At 42.0% G+C, this 17,792-nt stretch overlaps 1 protein-coding gene across 1 annotated transcript in view; it reads right to left on the bottom strand.

The window, feature by feature from the left end:
* Positions 1-213: 213 nt before the first annotated feature.
* The window catches only part of LOC142488242 (mediator of RNA polymerase II transcription subunit 1-like), a 70,000-nt gene continuing 52,421 nt past the window's right edge, over positions 214-17,792 (bottom strand). Inside the window, exons 12-19 of the mRNA XM_075588611.1 lie at positions 16,473-16,581; positions 14,364-14,488; positions 10,154-10,263; positions 8,485-8,666; positions 7,243-7,256; positions 6,845-6,940; positions 3,421-3,529; positions 214-854 (exon numbers count right to left, since the gene is read on the bottom strand). Of these exons, the coding sequence (XP_075444726.1) occupies positions 254-854; positions 3,421-3,529; positions 6,845-6,940; positions 7,243-7,256; positions 8,485-8,666; positions 10,154-10,263; positions 14,364-14,488; positions 16,473-16,581 (1,346 nt within the window). The 3' untranslated portion in view covers positions 214-253. The remainder of the gene's footprint in view (positions 855-3,420; positions 3,530-6,844; positions 6,941-7,242; positions 7,257-8,484; positions 8,667-10,153; positions 10,264-14,363; positions 14,489-16,472; positions 16,582-17,792) is intronic.

Genomic DNA, 17,792 nt, shown 5'->3' with positions numbered 1-17,792 from the left:
TACACATATAGGAGCTTACATAGTTGCAATAAAAAAGCTAAATATTATAATGGTACAGTGACACTTCACTGTTCTGATATATGCTGACACTTCCTAAGCAAATTACTTGCTCTAACTACAGCACTTAATCGCCAAAATATATCTGGGTGACGTTTAAAATTTGCTCAAACACACACAGTCTAACAACAAAAAGAGGACACTTAATTATGCTTTGTATTATTTATATATACTGAGACAATCAAAGGAAAACAGGCTATGCCGTGTATTCAGAAGAAATATCTGTATCATTTTCAGGAATGGACTCCGGAACCTCGAGCTCTGCAATACTTGAATTGGGATCTTCTACAATGCTAGAACTCTCTTCTTCTACAATGCTAGAACTCTCTTCTTCTACAATGCTAGAACTCCCTTCTTCCACAATGCTAGAACTCTCCTCTTCCAGAATGCTAGAACTCCCTTCTTCCACAATGCTAGAACTCCCTTCCTCTATGCTGCCACAACTATTTTCTTGTACAATGCTAGAACTAAGTTCTTCTACGATGCTGGAACTGGATTCTTCCGTGATATTAGAATAAGGTTCTTGTGAGCTCTCGGCCTGTGTACCAACTTCGCTATCAGGGTTTGAGTGCTCAATGATTCTAGCATTTTGTTGAGCATTCACTTGAAGGCTGGATTCCATTTCTTGCGGCCCGCCATGCCCTGCTGCACTGCAAACATCTGGGAGGATTTCTACTGCAGTCTCAGGGATCGCCAACTGCTCACAGCTTGGACTACAAATCACCATTTCATGGTCAACCACCACCCTCAGAGCCCTCTTAAAAATGGCTCTCATAGTGATGGGTATTGACATGCAGCTGAAAGAACAAGATAAAAATTTGTTGTTTTTGCTTTCTCAGTTCATTCTAGCTTAAGATTAATTTTCCTGAAGCCAAGGTAAGAAGACCTCAGAAATAAGAATAGGGTGCAGATTAAAAATAAGGGGGAGAGGGAATGTAGTATTGCTGCTTTAAAAGGGGTCTTCACAAAATAATTTATTAGTTTTATAAAAGTTACTTGGATATGCATATTGGTAGAGAGGATTGTACTTCACAAGAATGAGTTTATGCGTCATATTTGCCATTGTTTTAATTAACTGTATGTTGATATCGAATTCATGTGGTACACTTAAGTACTGTACATAGAAGTTTTAAAATACACTTTTTCCAAAACTAGTGATAACCTTCCCTAATTTGGAGTTAAAAAGATTAATTCTGCCTTTGTTTAGTGTTCTATAAATGTATTTATTTATAAAAAATGTTTTACCAGGAAGTAATACATTATGCAGTATGGATGCTATTTATAAAGGGTTTTTCAGCACTTGTTTTTGTAAGTAGCCGGATGCATGTGACTGGCTGAGGGTAGCGTTCAAATGTTGGGAGGAGAGTATTGCTAAGAAATGAAGCCCCACTCACCAACAAATAAGGTAGTTACAATAAAGTAAAAGCGCTCAGGAAAGGAACATCTACTATTTCTAACATTTCCTTGCAAAGTAATGTGTTGCTGGCACCTCTGGTAGCGAAAAGCTTAAACCATAACATCAACCAGTAGAACAACAAATATCACTGAATACACTATTAACATTGCATTTGTTAGTGACTCATACCATACTGTACTCTGTTGCAAAGATCTGGGCGAAGTTCTAAGGCAGCGTTAGGACAACAGAGCCACACTATTCTTGTTCAACACCTGATCCCAATTATTTGTTGAAATTTACTACTATGGCATTGTCATTCTTACTTCATGTATTTGAGAGCATTGCTCATCTTGTATTATTGAATATAACTTTTTAATGGAAATATATCAATCTCTTTCCATACTTTGGCAGTATACTGCAAATAAAAATATCGCTTGTGAGCACATTCACCTGTCTTAGACAGTTCTGCAACCCTGCTTTTGACCATGATATCTCAGCATACAGTGCTTCCACTGCATCAAGAGATTCTGGGTAATGACATGCAAATGAGCATACAGTGTCATCTTTTGCTTCTTATCAATCTTAAAATGGAGCCCTATAAAGCTTATGCCTGCGCATTACAGAGCTTTTTAGCACAGCCTGGGTTAAAAAAAAAATGCATAGCCGGTAACCCTACTCACAGACAGCTGCTTCGACCTTTTGGGTCTCATCAGTGTGAGGCGGGTTATACTGGCTTTTCAATATGAAACTGGGATAGATTTCAACCACACATTAAATAAGTTATGGTGGGTGAAAAAGGGACAAAAAAAAGCTCTCCAACGTACAGTGTACAACAAATAAAAATATCACCATTATCTCGTAGTATATAGTGCTCCCACTCAGTAGCGTAGATAGAAATGCAAAATATTTGCCTCGATTTAAATTAAACTCATCATCATCATCTCCCCTCAGCTCTCTCCCCCTCCTCCAGCTCTCTCCCTCTCCTCCAGCTCCATGCATACCTGTGGGACAGGGTGGTGATATATCAGAATCCCCGACTGCAATGGAAGCAGGGGAGTAGCTATAGCCCTTGCTATTGGGGGCCCGCTCTCTTCCCTCCCCCCCCCCTGTCGGTGGCCCTGCTGACCATCTCTCTTTCCTTTCCCCCAGATAGAGGTGGGGGAGATGATGGTACGCGGCGGCGGGCCTCCAAAGTGAAGCAGAGGAGCAGCCGGCAGAGGAGTTAGAAGTTGCACGGAGGCAGAGCAGGACAGCCGGGGAGGAGCATGCTGTAGCAGCATAGACACCGGAAGTAAGAAAATCTTCTGGGTCGGACAGCTGGGGCACGCTCCTCCCCGGCAATCCTGCTGTCTCCGTGCAACTCCGCATCACTCTGGCGGCCCGCCGCTGATGTGTACCCCACCTCATCTCCCCCACCTGCCTCTATCTGGGGGAAAAGAGAGAGAGATGGTCAGCAGGGCCACCGGGGGTGGGGGAGAGCGGGCCCCCAAGAGCACGGGTTATAGCTACGCCCCTGTTTCCATTGCAGTCAGGGATTCTGCTATTTGGCGAAATCCTGGCTACACTAACCTTCACCAAGCAGAAATGTACACTACCCCATATAATTAACATCTTTAGTGGCTAATCAGACATCTAATGCCTTAATATACTCTAGTCTGTAGTGGAAAGCAATAATGGTTTTCCAGTTCTCATTCTGTTAAGTAATATAAAAGGTACAGTATTGCTAAATAACATCAAAGCACAGTGCACTTCTATCTACATCTAAGAGAATGAGGTGTGCATGAATCTTCTGTACATTTTATCACAGTTCGTTAAAGGCATTTAGGGTCACATTTAGTAAGTGGTATTATGTCACGGTACGAGCCATTCATTTCAGTGGGCTATAAGGTGATTTATGGCATTGCACTGCTTAATAAATACAGACCTTACTGATATAATATTTCAGCAAGATAGAGATTCACATTTACCATTCCATAACTTTCATGACAAATTCGCTGTTGCAAGCAAATGAAGGGTCGGCTGCATCAGTGTATAGATTGCATCTTAATTTGCTGGAGCTCAGGACCTCAATAGCAACTGCAAAGGGACAAATAAGAAAGGTTCATGTAATGTTAAAGTGTACCACAAGGCCATTCAATAAACCAGTGTGCTTTAGAACTTCCAGGCTTATGGGAAAAATAAAACAAATCTAGTATATGATATATGGAACATTATTCTAAAGTGACAAATTAATAGACTATCGGATTTGAGTATGCCTTATGTAGCCCTTTTATATACTACCATTTTCACAAAATGTCGCTAAATTCTGGATGTGACCACCTATCACATACGGTAAAATGTGACCACGTTACATATGTGACAAGGCTTAATGCATATAGCTGAGTCACCGTCACTAAATTCTACGATAAAATTCTGACAACACAAAATTTGAAACATTTTGAAATAAAACGACAATGTCAAAGAAAACCACCCCCAAAAAAATGATTTTGGAGACCTTTGCATAACTCTGGTTCCATGTATGACGATGTGTTTGTTCAGAACACAAGCCACTGAAACTTGGAACCCCACCTGCAACAGTGTCCAAGGGAATTTAATATGTCTAAACACTAGTAAAAGAGAACACAGGAGGAGAGCTACACAGCATACTGTATGTAACAAGAGCCAAATAGAGAGAAGAGGAGGTTGTCTAAACGTAGAAACATTTTAATAGCATTTTAAAAAGCAGGCATTTATTACATACTACGGAGATGTAGAGCTGGAGGAAAATTTAAGTATAAGCCTTTTTGTGTTGTTGATGGGGTTATAGATATACTATGAAATGACGTTAACCATCTTTGAAGATATTATTATTTATTTGAACGTCACCGCCATTTTGTACTATTTTTGTATGGGAGTATTTATCTTCAGAATCAACGTTTCTTTTTATGTGCTAAAACCGTAACGCTGAGTTCTGTTATGCTGGAGTAATCTAAAGTAAAGTACTTTTATACTTCGATTTTATGACTTGAGAAAAAAAGTTTAAGATCCTCACTCCAAATTAGTAAATTATGTTGAATTTGCCATGACGTTAAAACATTGTTTCACGACGCAAGTCTTGTTTCATATTTCAATTATACTTTAATACATTTCCAAATGTAGGCCCTAAAGCTTAAACAACAAATACCATGGAACATGCCATTTCTACTATGGAAGCCTCCGCAACTTATAGTTACAGCAATTAGGGCTCAGTTAGAATGCACCCCCTGCAATACTGGAGTCTTTGTAATATGCGTCCAGCTCCACAAGCCCTTGAGGTAAAAGACTGAAGAAAATATGTCATCTACATTTTTCCAGTGCTTTTTTTGTAATCGAAAAGGTGCTGGTACCCTGACCTCTTACCTTCTCCTTGTCTCCGTCATGTGATGTCACACTGTTATGGCAACGCACGGCGTCATGTTGCCATGGCAACGTGGCACCATCTGACGTTGCGGCATCGTTCAACGCCGTTATTACAAGAAGATACTGCCGGAGATGAGGAGCAGGAGGAGAAGATAAGAAAAATCGCTGCACCGTCACAAAAAAAAGCCCTACTGGCTTCTCTTGTATGGAAATCTACTGGAGGATTTCACAATGACAGGATCAGCATTAAAAAAGGAAAACAAATGTAACCCATATTCCCCTTTCCCCCCCCAGACACAGATAGCATATCTAGGGTGTAGTGAGGGCTGGCTACATGTGCTTTGGTGGTGCATACCTGCCGGTAACAGGAGGGCCTGAGCTTCCCGTGGTGATTGTTGGGGACACAGGACCAGGCTCTGGGGTAGTTGCTTCCATTTGCTTAGTGATGCAGCGCCTCCATCCTCTATACCTTCCCAGGGATGTGGGGTAGGGCCCGTATAGAAGAATAACCCTGGTCCCAGGGTGAATGCTCCAGAATCACACAGTCTTATGTAAAATCAGCAGTGTCTTTATTGTCTTTATCTGGCACACAGCAGCAGCAGTACACGACAGGTTATATGCCCAAGGCACTCCAAAGTACACCAGACTTCCTCCTCCTCTCCTCCAGATTGTACTCCTGCAGGATGGTCTGTGGGGGGGCCTCAATATCCCCAGTGCCCACCTCAGAGGGTATCCTCTGGGTGGGGGTAGATTCTTCTCCCCCTCACCCCCTCAGTAGGGTGAGAGGCATTGGTCCACTCTGACTCTGCTCACTCTCCAAACTACTAGGACCGTAGCCTCTCTCTTCAGGTCCCAGGGCAGAACCTCTCTCCTCCAACTCCACATAACAAAAGCCCACGTCCTCACAGGAACTGGCTACTAAATAGAGTCAGCCCCACCCCTCATGATGTCAGCAGGACCTCCCCTCTGTCTCATGCCTGCAGCAGAGTCAGGGGCCTTCATCTATCACTCAGGGCAGGGCGTGAAGGGGGAAAACCCATGATTACTACTGGCGCCTGCCCTTAACATGACTTACCACAGTAGGAGAAAGATATATAGCCCGCTCTGTTTACAGGGGGCTACACAAAAAATGCTACTTAGACAATGCAGATTTCCTGCTTGTTAAAAACTTTTGCAGATGGTCTTGGTACTTTAAACATTTTAACCTCTGGTAATGAAGTTTCAAGTTCCAGTAGCCATGTTGGACTTGAAGTGTACATTTGTAATAACTTTTAACGAACCAATAATGGAGTTCTTTATAGATTACATTATAGTGCACACAGCCTTCAGAACCATGAATAGCCCTTCTTAAAGAGACTTGTGTGGTTTTGAAATATATCTGCACACTAACTTCATCTATAAAAATCTCTCATTTTGCTCCATTAAAATGTATCCGACTCTACAATAAATCTACAGATCCAGAAATATATTACTTTATGCCATGCCAAGGGCCGGCCTTAGGCTTTGTGTGGCCCAAGGCAGCATGCTGGCAGCGGGGCCCCCCCATGTAAAAATGTAAGGGGACTTACCTTGACGAGCGGCCCTCCTTTGGCAGCGTCACGGCATCATGACGTCACCATGACGATGCGTCGTCCTATGACGTTGCAGTGTCATTTGATGTCATCACCATGGCAACGTGATGCTACAGGAGGTGGCCCGCTCCGGAATGGGCAAGACCCCTCTCACAAACGAAGTCAGACACAGAGACACAGACACACAGAGAGGCACACCTCTCTCTGCCGGTCTGGGGGCTCTGCACCTCCTCCTGTCAGAGCCAAGATCCAACTTCCGCCCGACCAGAGGGGGGAGCCCCGCGCTCCCTCCTCCAGCTCCCCCTCCGGTCGGGTGGAAGTTGTATCCTGGTGCCGTCAGGAGGAACGAGAGGATGGAGTGTGGAGGCCAAGGCGGCTGCCTTGCTCGCCTTACTCTATTGCTAATTTGTTATGCTAGCTGTCTAATGAGGCACATACATACCACAGGAAAGGCTGCCACCATTAGGATGCAGGAAGGAGATACAGAATCTTGTATCCCTTTGTAGGGAGACTTCAAAGTGGAGCAAATCAGAAGAATCTACAACAATGAAATCAAATGTAATTAAAAAAACCATATTATTAGATCCTTCATAGATGCTTTTTTTAAATTTTATAAAGTAAATACCAGCAAGACCATGACAGCTCTCCCTGGGGTTCAGGACTCGAGTCTTGACAAGGGTCCCAGGTTATTGAGTGAGGTGAAGAGGTTGGAGCCTCGGTCCATGGGCCCCCCTCCACCACCAGACCCGGGGTTCCCCCTGTCGGTGGCCCTGAATACTAGTAGCGGCCCGTGCGGACTGTAACTCTTAACTTTCAGAACCATACTAAGCCATGTGTGACACCTGAGATCCTTTCTTCAGGAGTGATAATCATATTACACCTGTGCTCATATAAAGGAACAATGCCGCCTGTTGGCTTTTTGGTTGTAACTTAACAGGGCACACCCCTGGTCAGGAGCAGCGGATCGTCTGTCCACCAGTCAAATTGAAAGATACAAAATGGAAGCAGGAGAAGGGCTCATTTCAATTATTAATAGAAAGCCTCAACATCCTAAGGAGATGATGTCGCGGCTTTCTGTTGGTGACTCCACAACCATATTTGTAGATTTTTTTTACAACCATCTCGGGAGCCAAGGAGTCTGGACATTGGCCACCACAAAACAGCTTTGGGTAACCTCCCGGTCAAAATAAAACAGGAGATTGCTGCTTTAACACAGCAGCACTGCTTTGTGGCAGCACATGTCTTGCACTCTGCAGTTCAATATCCATTGGGCTGCTTAACTCATAAGACATACTGTACAATACAAGTGAATGATGCAGCTTTTAGCTAGACTGGATAAAGGAAGAGATCTTTAATGCAAACAAGCACAGTAAGTGCAGAAGATCAGCTATATACTCTTCTAAATAATAATCTCCAGACTAACAAGCTTACCAACTTGGCTAAATGTAGTCCAAGGTGGTCAAAACCAAAACATTGAAGGCAAAATCGGGCAGCGATATTTCATTTGACAGAATTAATTGATTCTAAAACATTAAATGTTTTAAAGAATAAGCTTCAGCTTTGGAGAAACGCAACCACCCTGCGAGTCAGTGATCGCCCTTATTAAAAAAATATTTTCAACGTAATGGTAAGTATTCAGTATTGCAACTTTAATGTAGTTACAAGTGGGGAGTGATGATGTTGTAAAAACTAATTTATTAAGTCTTCATACCCCATTGTGAGGATGTCATTCTAATTTTCAAACAGACACTTGCATACATCAAATGCCTTCTAGACATCATTCTTAAATATAAGACATCTTACCCATAATTATCCCCTTCCGAGGCAGAAGGGCCTGCAACACAGCTTGAGGTCAATCAACTATGTAAAAGTTGGTGGTCATTTAGCAGCACTTCAATGGGATCATCCCAGATTTAAATGACAGCCCCTATATGCACCTCACATGAGATTACACTGTTCAAAGTCATTAATGTATTCAGAAGTAAAAGCAATAGATAGCATTTATACAGTGTTGTCTCGAGTATCTATGAGTAGTAGTGGGATGTTAAAGAATTTAATGGACAACACTTCCCTTTGGTGCACCTGTTGATGGATACGCAGCTGCTGATAAGAGTGTTGTAGGCAGCCTGATGCCGGATTACTTCCAGAGTAGGAGTTACATGACTTGGATGGGTGAAAGGTATTTTGTTGACCAGGACACCCATTACAACACCCTCTGTTCTGCTGCTGATAAAGTAGCTGTGATCCATACAATCTGGAATAGACTAATACAGGAAATAAAACATTAAATAACTTGACATGTTCACAGAGTAAATGTCTTGTTTCAACCCGAGTGGTGGCTGTTTGATGTATGTTAGATACTGGGTACTGGTAGAGGTATTATTTCACCAAAGATATTTCAAATATTACAGTTCGGTCAGACACAATAAGCTCATATAAAACGTTATCAATAAAAAGAGAATTACAAATATAATATTTGGACAGTAACAGTTATCTTATTCACGGTTTATAATACTGTATATGTATCTACACTACTGTTTCTGTGCAGTAGACATTTGGCAATCGCTATGCGCAGCCATTTTGAATTACACAGAGCTTGATATGGCAAGCTCCATTTTGATTTGGGCAAGAAAATAAGATACATCATTCACAGTTGCTTGTCAACTGAGCTGGGAGCACAAAGCGTGCTTTATCTGGGAGTTCTCAAAACCTGTCTAATGCTCCAAAATTGTAAAACATACAGGACACCTACAAGCTCATATTGAACCCCCAAAATAACCACAACATATATATATATAAGCATATAAGTGTCACAGAGGAGTGCTACTGAGCATGGCAATATATATTTAAAATCAGAGACAGAACATGAAACACAGACAGAGCTCAGTGCACATCCAGTGAAACTTATACACGGTACAGTGCCTAAATATATATGTATAGATATCTATTAAATAAAATGCTCTTTTAGTTTAACATTTTGGCCAAAGTGTTGTAAGCCCCTGAGCCACTGCACGGCAGACCACATCTCAAGGGTCCCTAACACTAATATAAATTCTTAATAACCTGTGCATTACCAGGAAGAATGATTTATAATAAATCTGTCAAAATTAGTCTCTGGTTTTAAATAATGCTCCAAAATGTTACTTTGGACAAGTTCTGAAAAATTCTTCAAAGAGTTGAATTCAAATGCATGTGAATCATTGTTCTGGGATGATGTCCAAGAAGCAAAAAGCAGGCCCTTGCATGATTTAACACCACATAAATATCAATATTTTTGAAGGTACATTTCAAAATATAAAACATAAATCATTAAATCAATTTAAAAACAAGATTTTCATTATAAAAACATCTTTGAGGGGGGTGGGGGGGATATAAACCTCCAAAGTAATTTATTTTTTTATCAATGGAAAAATGCTGAAACGCGTACATTTTAATAGCAAATAAAAATATCACTTGTGAGCACATTCACATGTCTCAGACAGGCCTGTAACCTGCTTTTCCCCATTATCTCATCCAGCCAGGTATTATGGGAAGCATTGTTTGCCAAGAGATAATGGAGAAAGACCAGGTTGCAGACCTTTGTGAAACTAGAATATACTCATAAGTGGTATTTTTATTTGAGATATACTGTACGGTGGAGGGTCACTTTTTTACTCGCCATAACTTTTTTTTGTGTCTAGAGTTTAATACAAACTACAGTAACGAAACTCCCCAAAAACGCCTCCCCCAAGGAGCCATGAGCAACACATACCACTATGAAATGGGTCTCTTTAATAGCTCCATCTGTTCTGCTGCTTTTATTGGTCATCTGGATAATCAGTTCACATAATGGAGCTTGCTTGGTTCCAACAACGGGAAGTCCTAAAACCAAAATTATGTTGGTTTTGATCATTTACTGTATTTCCTGTGGCCGGAGATAAGCTATGGTCAGCAATACAGAACCTTTCTAGTGTTACTCTGCAGCTCTCATTGGGAGAAGCAAAGAACCGGGAGTGAAATGTAATATGTAGTGGAATGTACAAAATACCTTATAGCATTTTCATCCAGTAGGTTATGGTGCACAATATTTAAAATCAGGACTTGATCAGAAGAAAACGGAACAACATCAACATGAGTTAAATGTGATGCAATTTAAAACAGATTACAAACCTTATTAACAAAAAAAAAAATCTAACTTTTTTATTTTACTTAAAAGGCCTAAAGCCTGCAGTAGGGTATTCACATGGCAATTCCCACTGTTTATTCAAACTTGTTCCATTCCCCACACGGCAGCCCAGAGCAGTTTTCCATGCAGATTTCAAAAAGCTTCATCCGTGGGGTGTTGTTTTTCCTAAACTTGTCAGATAAGGTTGTTTGAGTAAGGGAGGTGAGAAGCCATTTCCAGCTTGGTTTTGGCTCATTTTTTTTAGGAATAAAATACATAGTTTTAATCTGTTAGTTAAAATAAAACCAGAGAGGTGACATCAGACAGCTCATTGCAGAGTGTGTTTAATAAATGTTTAAAAATAAAAACACTGTACAGGGAGGCTGCACAATTCCAACTGGTAGCAAGTATATTGTTATTTGGGGGAAGTACTGTAAGTAACAAAGACATTTTTCCATGTACATTTTTTTTGGGGGGGGAGGGGGTAGTGGAAGATCATTTTCTATACAAAGAACACTTATTTTGCTATGGGCTTCTCCATGTTTACGCATTTTATTTATGGACTTTAGTATTCTCATTATCATCAGCTTCTTAGGCTGTGATTATACCAAGAGCTTCAGTGTAGCAGCGCTCATCTGTGGCTTAGGCTGCAGCCATGGTAAACGCTGCAGAGGGCACCAGTGTTCACTCGGCTTCTCCCCGCGGCCTGCAGCAGGAGAGATCTGTGTCCTGCATGCAGAGGAGACGGAGACGTGTCGGGGTGACGTGACGTCACGGAGCTGGTTCGCCCTCATTGGGCGAACCGCTCACGTGACCCGGCTGCCGCCCGCCCGGCCGGCCGCCGCACATGAAAACAGATTTTTCTGTTTCCTTCTACATTGCGAGCGCCGGCACCTCTGCTCCCGTGCGCGTTGGCGCGCTCTAGAGACGGCCTCATAGAGGCACATCTATGTGATCGCGCCGCGCGCCCTCCTGCGCACCATCGCGATCACCATGCCCGCAGCCTTATAAGTAGCGACGCTGCAGAGCTACATGTACACATGCACAAGAGATTTAGCAAGCGACTGCAGGGAAGATATGCTCAGATGTCACTTCCTTTACCACACTTCCTGTTCCCCAATTCCTCACAGGATTCAGCAAAACAAACATGGAGAATCAAGAGAACATGATCTGGATGTGGTTCATGGAAAATCTGTTTGTACAAATGATGAATTTAGGAGGTAGACAAACAAATGATAATTAAAAATAATTTAATTACTTTATTATTTTTTAAAATAATTAATTAAGTCAGTCAATTATCTATGTTCTTCAATGTGTATGGTATGTTCTTCAAGGTATATATGGCTTTTCAATAAAGAAACTGTATTTTGTATGAAATCCTGAAGTAAATATTTTCTAGGATTTTCATTGGTTAGATTTTGGAGGAACACGATTGGTGCACTGAACGTCACTGTGATTGGACGGCTGCGTCATGTGACATGGCTGTTGCTGCTTGAAAACAAATTTGCCCATCTCCTGAACTGACTCCTGCTGTGCAGCAGCGAGCGAGAAGTCAGTTGAATTTGGTATAAGCAGTTTTCAGGGATGTATAACACTTGTTTTTGAGCAGGTGATTTTTGGTATAATCACAGTCTAAAGGATATCCCGCTGCTGCATCACACAACATTTGGGATTTTTATCTTTGTTGTTGAACATACATGAATGATTATAATAAGCAGAGATGATGTCAATGTGATTATATATCATGTTGAGGTGTCACAAGTCTGCATAACTAAAGCCCAAAGTGCCATGCGTCTGGATGGATAGTAGCAGAATGTTGTGAGGACAGCACCATTTTGGAAAAGGATTGTTGACAGGCAAATTCCCATCCTTACATTAAAAGTTACTACCGATAGTTATCCTCTGAAAATGCCATCAAGAAATTAAACCGTTCAGTTCCACTTTCAAAATTGCCCTCAGATTATTTGGGGGTCTTTACCATTTCTGATAATGTTCTGCCTTTTTCATCCTAATCCAAAACTTTATTCTACAAGTATGCAGCTGTTTCTTTGCCTAGCAGACATTTTTAAAAATGGCTTTAGTACTACACACTGTTTTCTGCAAGCTTGAAATAAACCATGATCTAACTAAGGTCTCGTCCATGGTGGCGCTGAGTGGGCGGGTGCGCTCACGCTGGCCGCCATGAAACACATTGCGGCAATTTGTGTGGCCAGCGTGAGCAAGCGCCTGCGCCCTCTCGGCGCTGAGCAAGCAAATTTGAATTTGCCGCTCGCAAGCGCGTCAATGATGGCGAACCAGCTCCGTGACGTCTTGACCGCGCGTCCAGGTCACAAATTGCCCGACCAAAGAGCGCACGAGCGCCATCGCGCCCATTCCCTGTCTGGCCGTAGCCTAAGGCTGTGATTATACCAAGAGCTTCAGTGCAGCAGAGCTCTCCTGTGGCTTCATAAGTAGCAACGCTGCAGAGCTACATGTGCACATGCACAAGAGATTTAGCAAGCGACTGCAGGGGAGACATGCTCAGATGTCACTTCCTTTACCACAACGCCTGCCTTTCGAACACCAATCCAATGAATTCTTCAATTAAAGAATTGTCCATAATAGTGATTACATTAATTATTTTATTAATAATTAATTAATTTAATTAATTACTTTATTATTTTTAAAATAACTAATTAAGTCAGTCAATAATTATCTATGTTCTTCAATGTGTATGGTATGTTCAAGGTATATATGGCTTTTCAATAAAGGAACTCTCTATTTTGTATGAAATCCCGAGGTACATTTTTTCTAGGATTTTCATTGGTTAGATTTTGGAGGGACATGATTGGTGCACTGAACATCACTTTCATTGGACGGCTGCATCATGTGACATGGCTGTTGCTGCTTGAAAACAAATTTGCCTGTCTCCTGCTTTGCAGCAGCGAGCGGGGAGACAGCTACATTTGGTGTAAGCAGTTTTCAGGGATGTATAACACTTGTTTCTCTAAAGGAGACACCACGGGCGATTTCTGGTATAATCACAGCCTAAGGAAAGCATGCTTTAGTTACGTGCCTACCTAGATCTTAACAATAGCAGCTCTTTTCTTTTGCAGCAGTATGAACTGTGGCCATAAAACCAGTACTAGGGAAGCAAAGCCTACCTAGAATGCATTGGGCCAGTACTCACTGCACGGTCTACACATTACAAGTACTTTTAAACATTGAAGCACTCACTTCATCTGTTGTATTGCCTCGGGTGCACAGTTCCACCATGCAGGGGTAATCACTGCAAAACTAGAACCAAAACAAAGAAAAAAAAACACAACACTCCCCAGGACTTTGCAAGTCTAAAAGATAGGTGTTTAATGGTGGACAGATCGACGATTCAGTCCAAACGTTGACCTTTGTCAAAGAGAACAAAGGTCCATGTAAGGACCGAATCGTTGATCTGTCCACCATTAAACACCTATCTTTTATACTTGCAAAGTCCTGTGCAGGGCTGTTTTTTCCTTTTTAAATCTAGTTTCACATTACAAGTACTCCATGATTAGCAAGAGAAAACGCCGGTCATAGAAAAGCAGAACTATATGAGGGAGATCTCTGCATCTCTTATTGCCGCGCTTTAAGTAAAGGCAACTTATTAGAAGAAGAAAAAAAAAAGTAGAACATTAACACAGTTTTGCATGTAAGTATTTTGCAGTCTCTGTGATAAATAGTCTGGGCTGGAACGACTATAGAAGCACAGGAAAATGAAGTACGTTCATACCCTTAGAAACAGAGGGTGTTCTATGTAAACGATGTTAGAGAGAGAAGCTGGCGTGTTGTTATTTCATACCAGTTATGTTCTGGATCTTCTGAATGAAGGGCAGCATTAAAGGTACAGGTTCCGGGAATGTTAGAAAGAAACAGGCTGGTAATTCCACGCTGAGCTCATCGGTGAGTGATGTAAACACAGGGATGCTGAAATAGAGAAAGCCATTATATACAAGCAGGGCCTTCATCACCTGATGGATCGATTTGCGGTCGTTTGTTCTTATTTTGTATGTCATGCGCATGTCGTCATTTAGGTCATTCTGTTCACCCATTGTACTGCACAGCTGAATATGCAGACACTTTCTAAATGATAATAGTTATAATACCATTAAGTGTGATCTAAATATGTGTATATATTTTTTTTTAAAGTGAAAACCGTGCCAAATGAATATTAAAGGTTTTTTTCCCCCCCAAACAAAGTAAGGGGTTTATTCTAGATCAACCGAAGTGGCAGCTTTCAACCAAAACCCCCATTAAAAGGTCAATAGAAAATTTGTGCCAAAAAAACACTGCTTCGGATGATATAGATTATAGAATAAGCCCCTAAAAGTTTTGAAAATGCAGTTATGGGACACAATTTAACACTTTATGCATTTAAAATGTGCAATTTTTTTGGGTGGGGAAGGGACGATGCGATAATGTTTGTTTCTGTGTCTCCAACTCCCCATTCTGCCTGCCGCTCACCCCTTTCTTCTTATTGTAGCGCCTCTTCTCGGGTCTAAGGCCTCATCCAGGGTGACGCTGAGCGCGAACACATTGCTACAATGCGTTTGTCCAGCGTGAGCGCGTGCGTGCACATGCCCACGAGTGCACGCCGCTCAGCTGCTTGCAGAATCAAACCAATTTAATTCTGCCGCTCGCTTGCGCGTCACGTGAGTGGTTCGCCCAATGAGCACGAACTAGCTCTGTGATGTCATGGCCGCACCCCCTGACATGCCTCCCTACGCACGCAACTAGCAGGACACAAATCGCCCGAGCAAAATGAGCGCCTTACGTCATGGCGCTCCAGCGTCAGCCCGCTCGCATTCACCCTGGCCGCAGCCTAACTAGTACCATTTCTCGCTCTCCCCCCAATCAATATCTTAATGCGAAGGGGTTAACACATGGTTAGTTATAGATCAACCTACATTCATTTGACTGGAAGTTAGCACATTAACTTTTCACTATATTAAACAGACGCACACATGTCCCTAGAACCTGTATAACGCCTTCTCTCTGCATCGTTCTAGTGCCTATTCTTTCATTGCTTCTTTAGTGTCTATTCTGTTTTTATTGATTGTCCCTGAATTTGTCCATCTTACCCCTAACCTTCAGGAAAGGAGACCATCATTCTCCATTGCAGTCTTTTGATTAAGAATAGGAACCCATCCTCAAAATGTAATTCTCAGTCGGTCACCAGTTCTCGCATCAAGACTCACCACCTTTTACGCATGCAGTAACAAAGCAGGGAGAGGGAGTAGGGGATGCAATAACATTTTATTTTAACAACAAGTAGTTGATATGTTATAAGCTTTCGAACCACTCAGAGTCCTTCATCGGGTTTCACCAGGGTTATCACCTTCTACGGAAGGATAACCCAGAGACTTTTTGCAATTAAATGTATTTTATTTATAGATTTGCTACTCTCACCTTCTCCGGCATCTCCTCCTGCAAGGGCTCGTCAACATTGCTCCAGGATGTCAAATGGTGCCGGGGCGCCATGCAGTGTCAAGTTGCCATGACCACTGGATGCCTTATGGGGCCACGTGATGTCCCAATGTTATGGCAACACAACGCCATTTGTCATCACGGAGCCATGTTGATGGGACCCTGCAGGGAGAAATGTCGCCGGCCAGAGATTTTACAGTTAAACCCATAGCCCGGAGATACATGGAAGAAACCCATAGTCTCCGTGTCAAACCCAGAGTGGTGGCAACCCTGGGTATCACCCATCCTTCATGCAGGATGAATAAATCTGAGATGAGCGTATACTTTAAATTGTTTCAAAAATACAATTGGCTTCCGAATGCTCTTCATTAGTACCGCATCACACTACAACTTCTCCTATTCAAGTTCTTACATATATTCTGTTTAGGGCAGTGTAAACTGAATTCCCCTAAATGTGGTTACTATTGATCGTGACTTGAGGTACCTTCCATCTTCTTGTTGAGACTCATTTAACAGGCGTGAGATTGGAAGCCGGTGCAAGGTGTTTGTACCCCCAACAGTCACAAACAATTTTAGTCCAATTCCCCGGGAGCCTGCATAGATGAGAGAAAGAAAAAAAAAGAGAGAGAGAGATCGACCTACTACTTCAACAGGAAGCAGATGATAGAATTCAGATTTACTCACAGTACAATCAGGTTTTTTTGGGAGGGTGGGTTTTGCCGGCTTCCACCAGAAGAGGGTTGTTAATCTTGCAATAGATTTGCTGAGAGCTTTACCTGTGTTACAGACACGATCAGGCTTTCCCTTATCCAGTTTATTACTGTAACTCACTTCCCAGAGGATGCCTGGTCCACTCACAATCTCCCCTGGTCTAAGCCTTCTGCCTGCATGTGATTAACAGCTGAGCTTGATTTGAGCTGAAATTCAGACCTCTTCTTGATTCCAAAAATAATGGTTTAAATTGTGATAAGAGTCAGACTATTTATTTGTGTGCACATACTGCACAGGATCTCCTAAAAGGATGGACCAATGTTTTCTAATAATGGCCTCAAGAGACCGTGAAGAACTACTATATTTAGTAGAGTACACTGTCCGTCCACTAACAAAGTTCCTCTTACCTTTAAGCCCCTCTGTCCGTCTATTTTTTTATGCCAACAGAAGACTGTTCCTCTCCAAACCAGCCACTCTAGTACACGCTTCCTCTACCAGGGTTTGATCATATCCCTTGACAGTTTAGAGAAGAGGTTTACTATAGTTTACAAGAAGGCTAACAGTACAAAAAATATTATTGCTCCCACTAAGATTAGAACTTTGTCTAAATTTAGTCTCAGACCTGATTGCAATTACAAATGTGGACGAGGGAGATGCACCACTTGCTCTCATTTGGAGTGTAGGAAGGAGTTCCCTTCCTCTCCCCCAGGCAGTCCCCTATACAAGGTAAGGGGGTTTGTAAATTGCCTTACCTCCTGTGTAGTGAACTTGTTGACCTGTGGTTGCGGCCCACATTATGTGGGCCGGACCACTAGGCCATAGAGTACACGATTTATGGAACGTAGGAGGAATATCATCAATGGTGTCACCAAGCATTATGTATCCAAACATTTCGCCTTGGTACATGGTAAAACACCTGACAGTCTTAGAATTATGGGGTTGGAAGTTGTACCCCCATCTGTTTTGGCTGGTGAACACTTCAAACTCCTTTCCAAAAAAGAGAGTTATTGTATTTTTAGGTTAAACTGCCTGGTGCCTTTTGTCCTTAATGAGCAATTGGATATTAGCACTATAGTGTAGTTATATCCTGTTT

Source organism: Ascaphus truei, chromosome 2, assembly GCF_040206685.1.
Source record: "Ascaphus truei isolate aAscTru1 chromosome 2, aAscTru1.hap1, whole genome shotgun sequence".
NCBI lineage: Eukaryota > Metazoa > Chordata > Amphibia > Anura > Ascaphidae > Ascaphus > Ascaphus truei.
The sequence above is the reverse complement of the archived record's forward strand: the minus strand, read 5'-3'. Positions and strand labels throughout refer to the sequence as shown.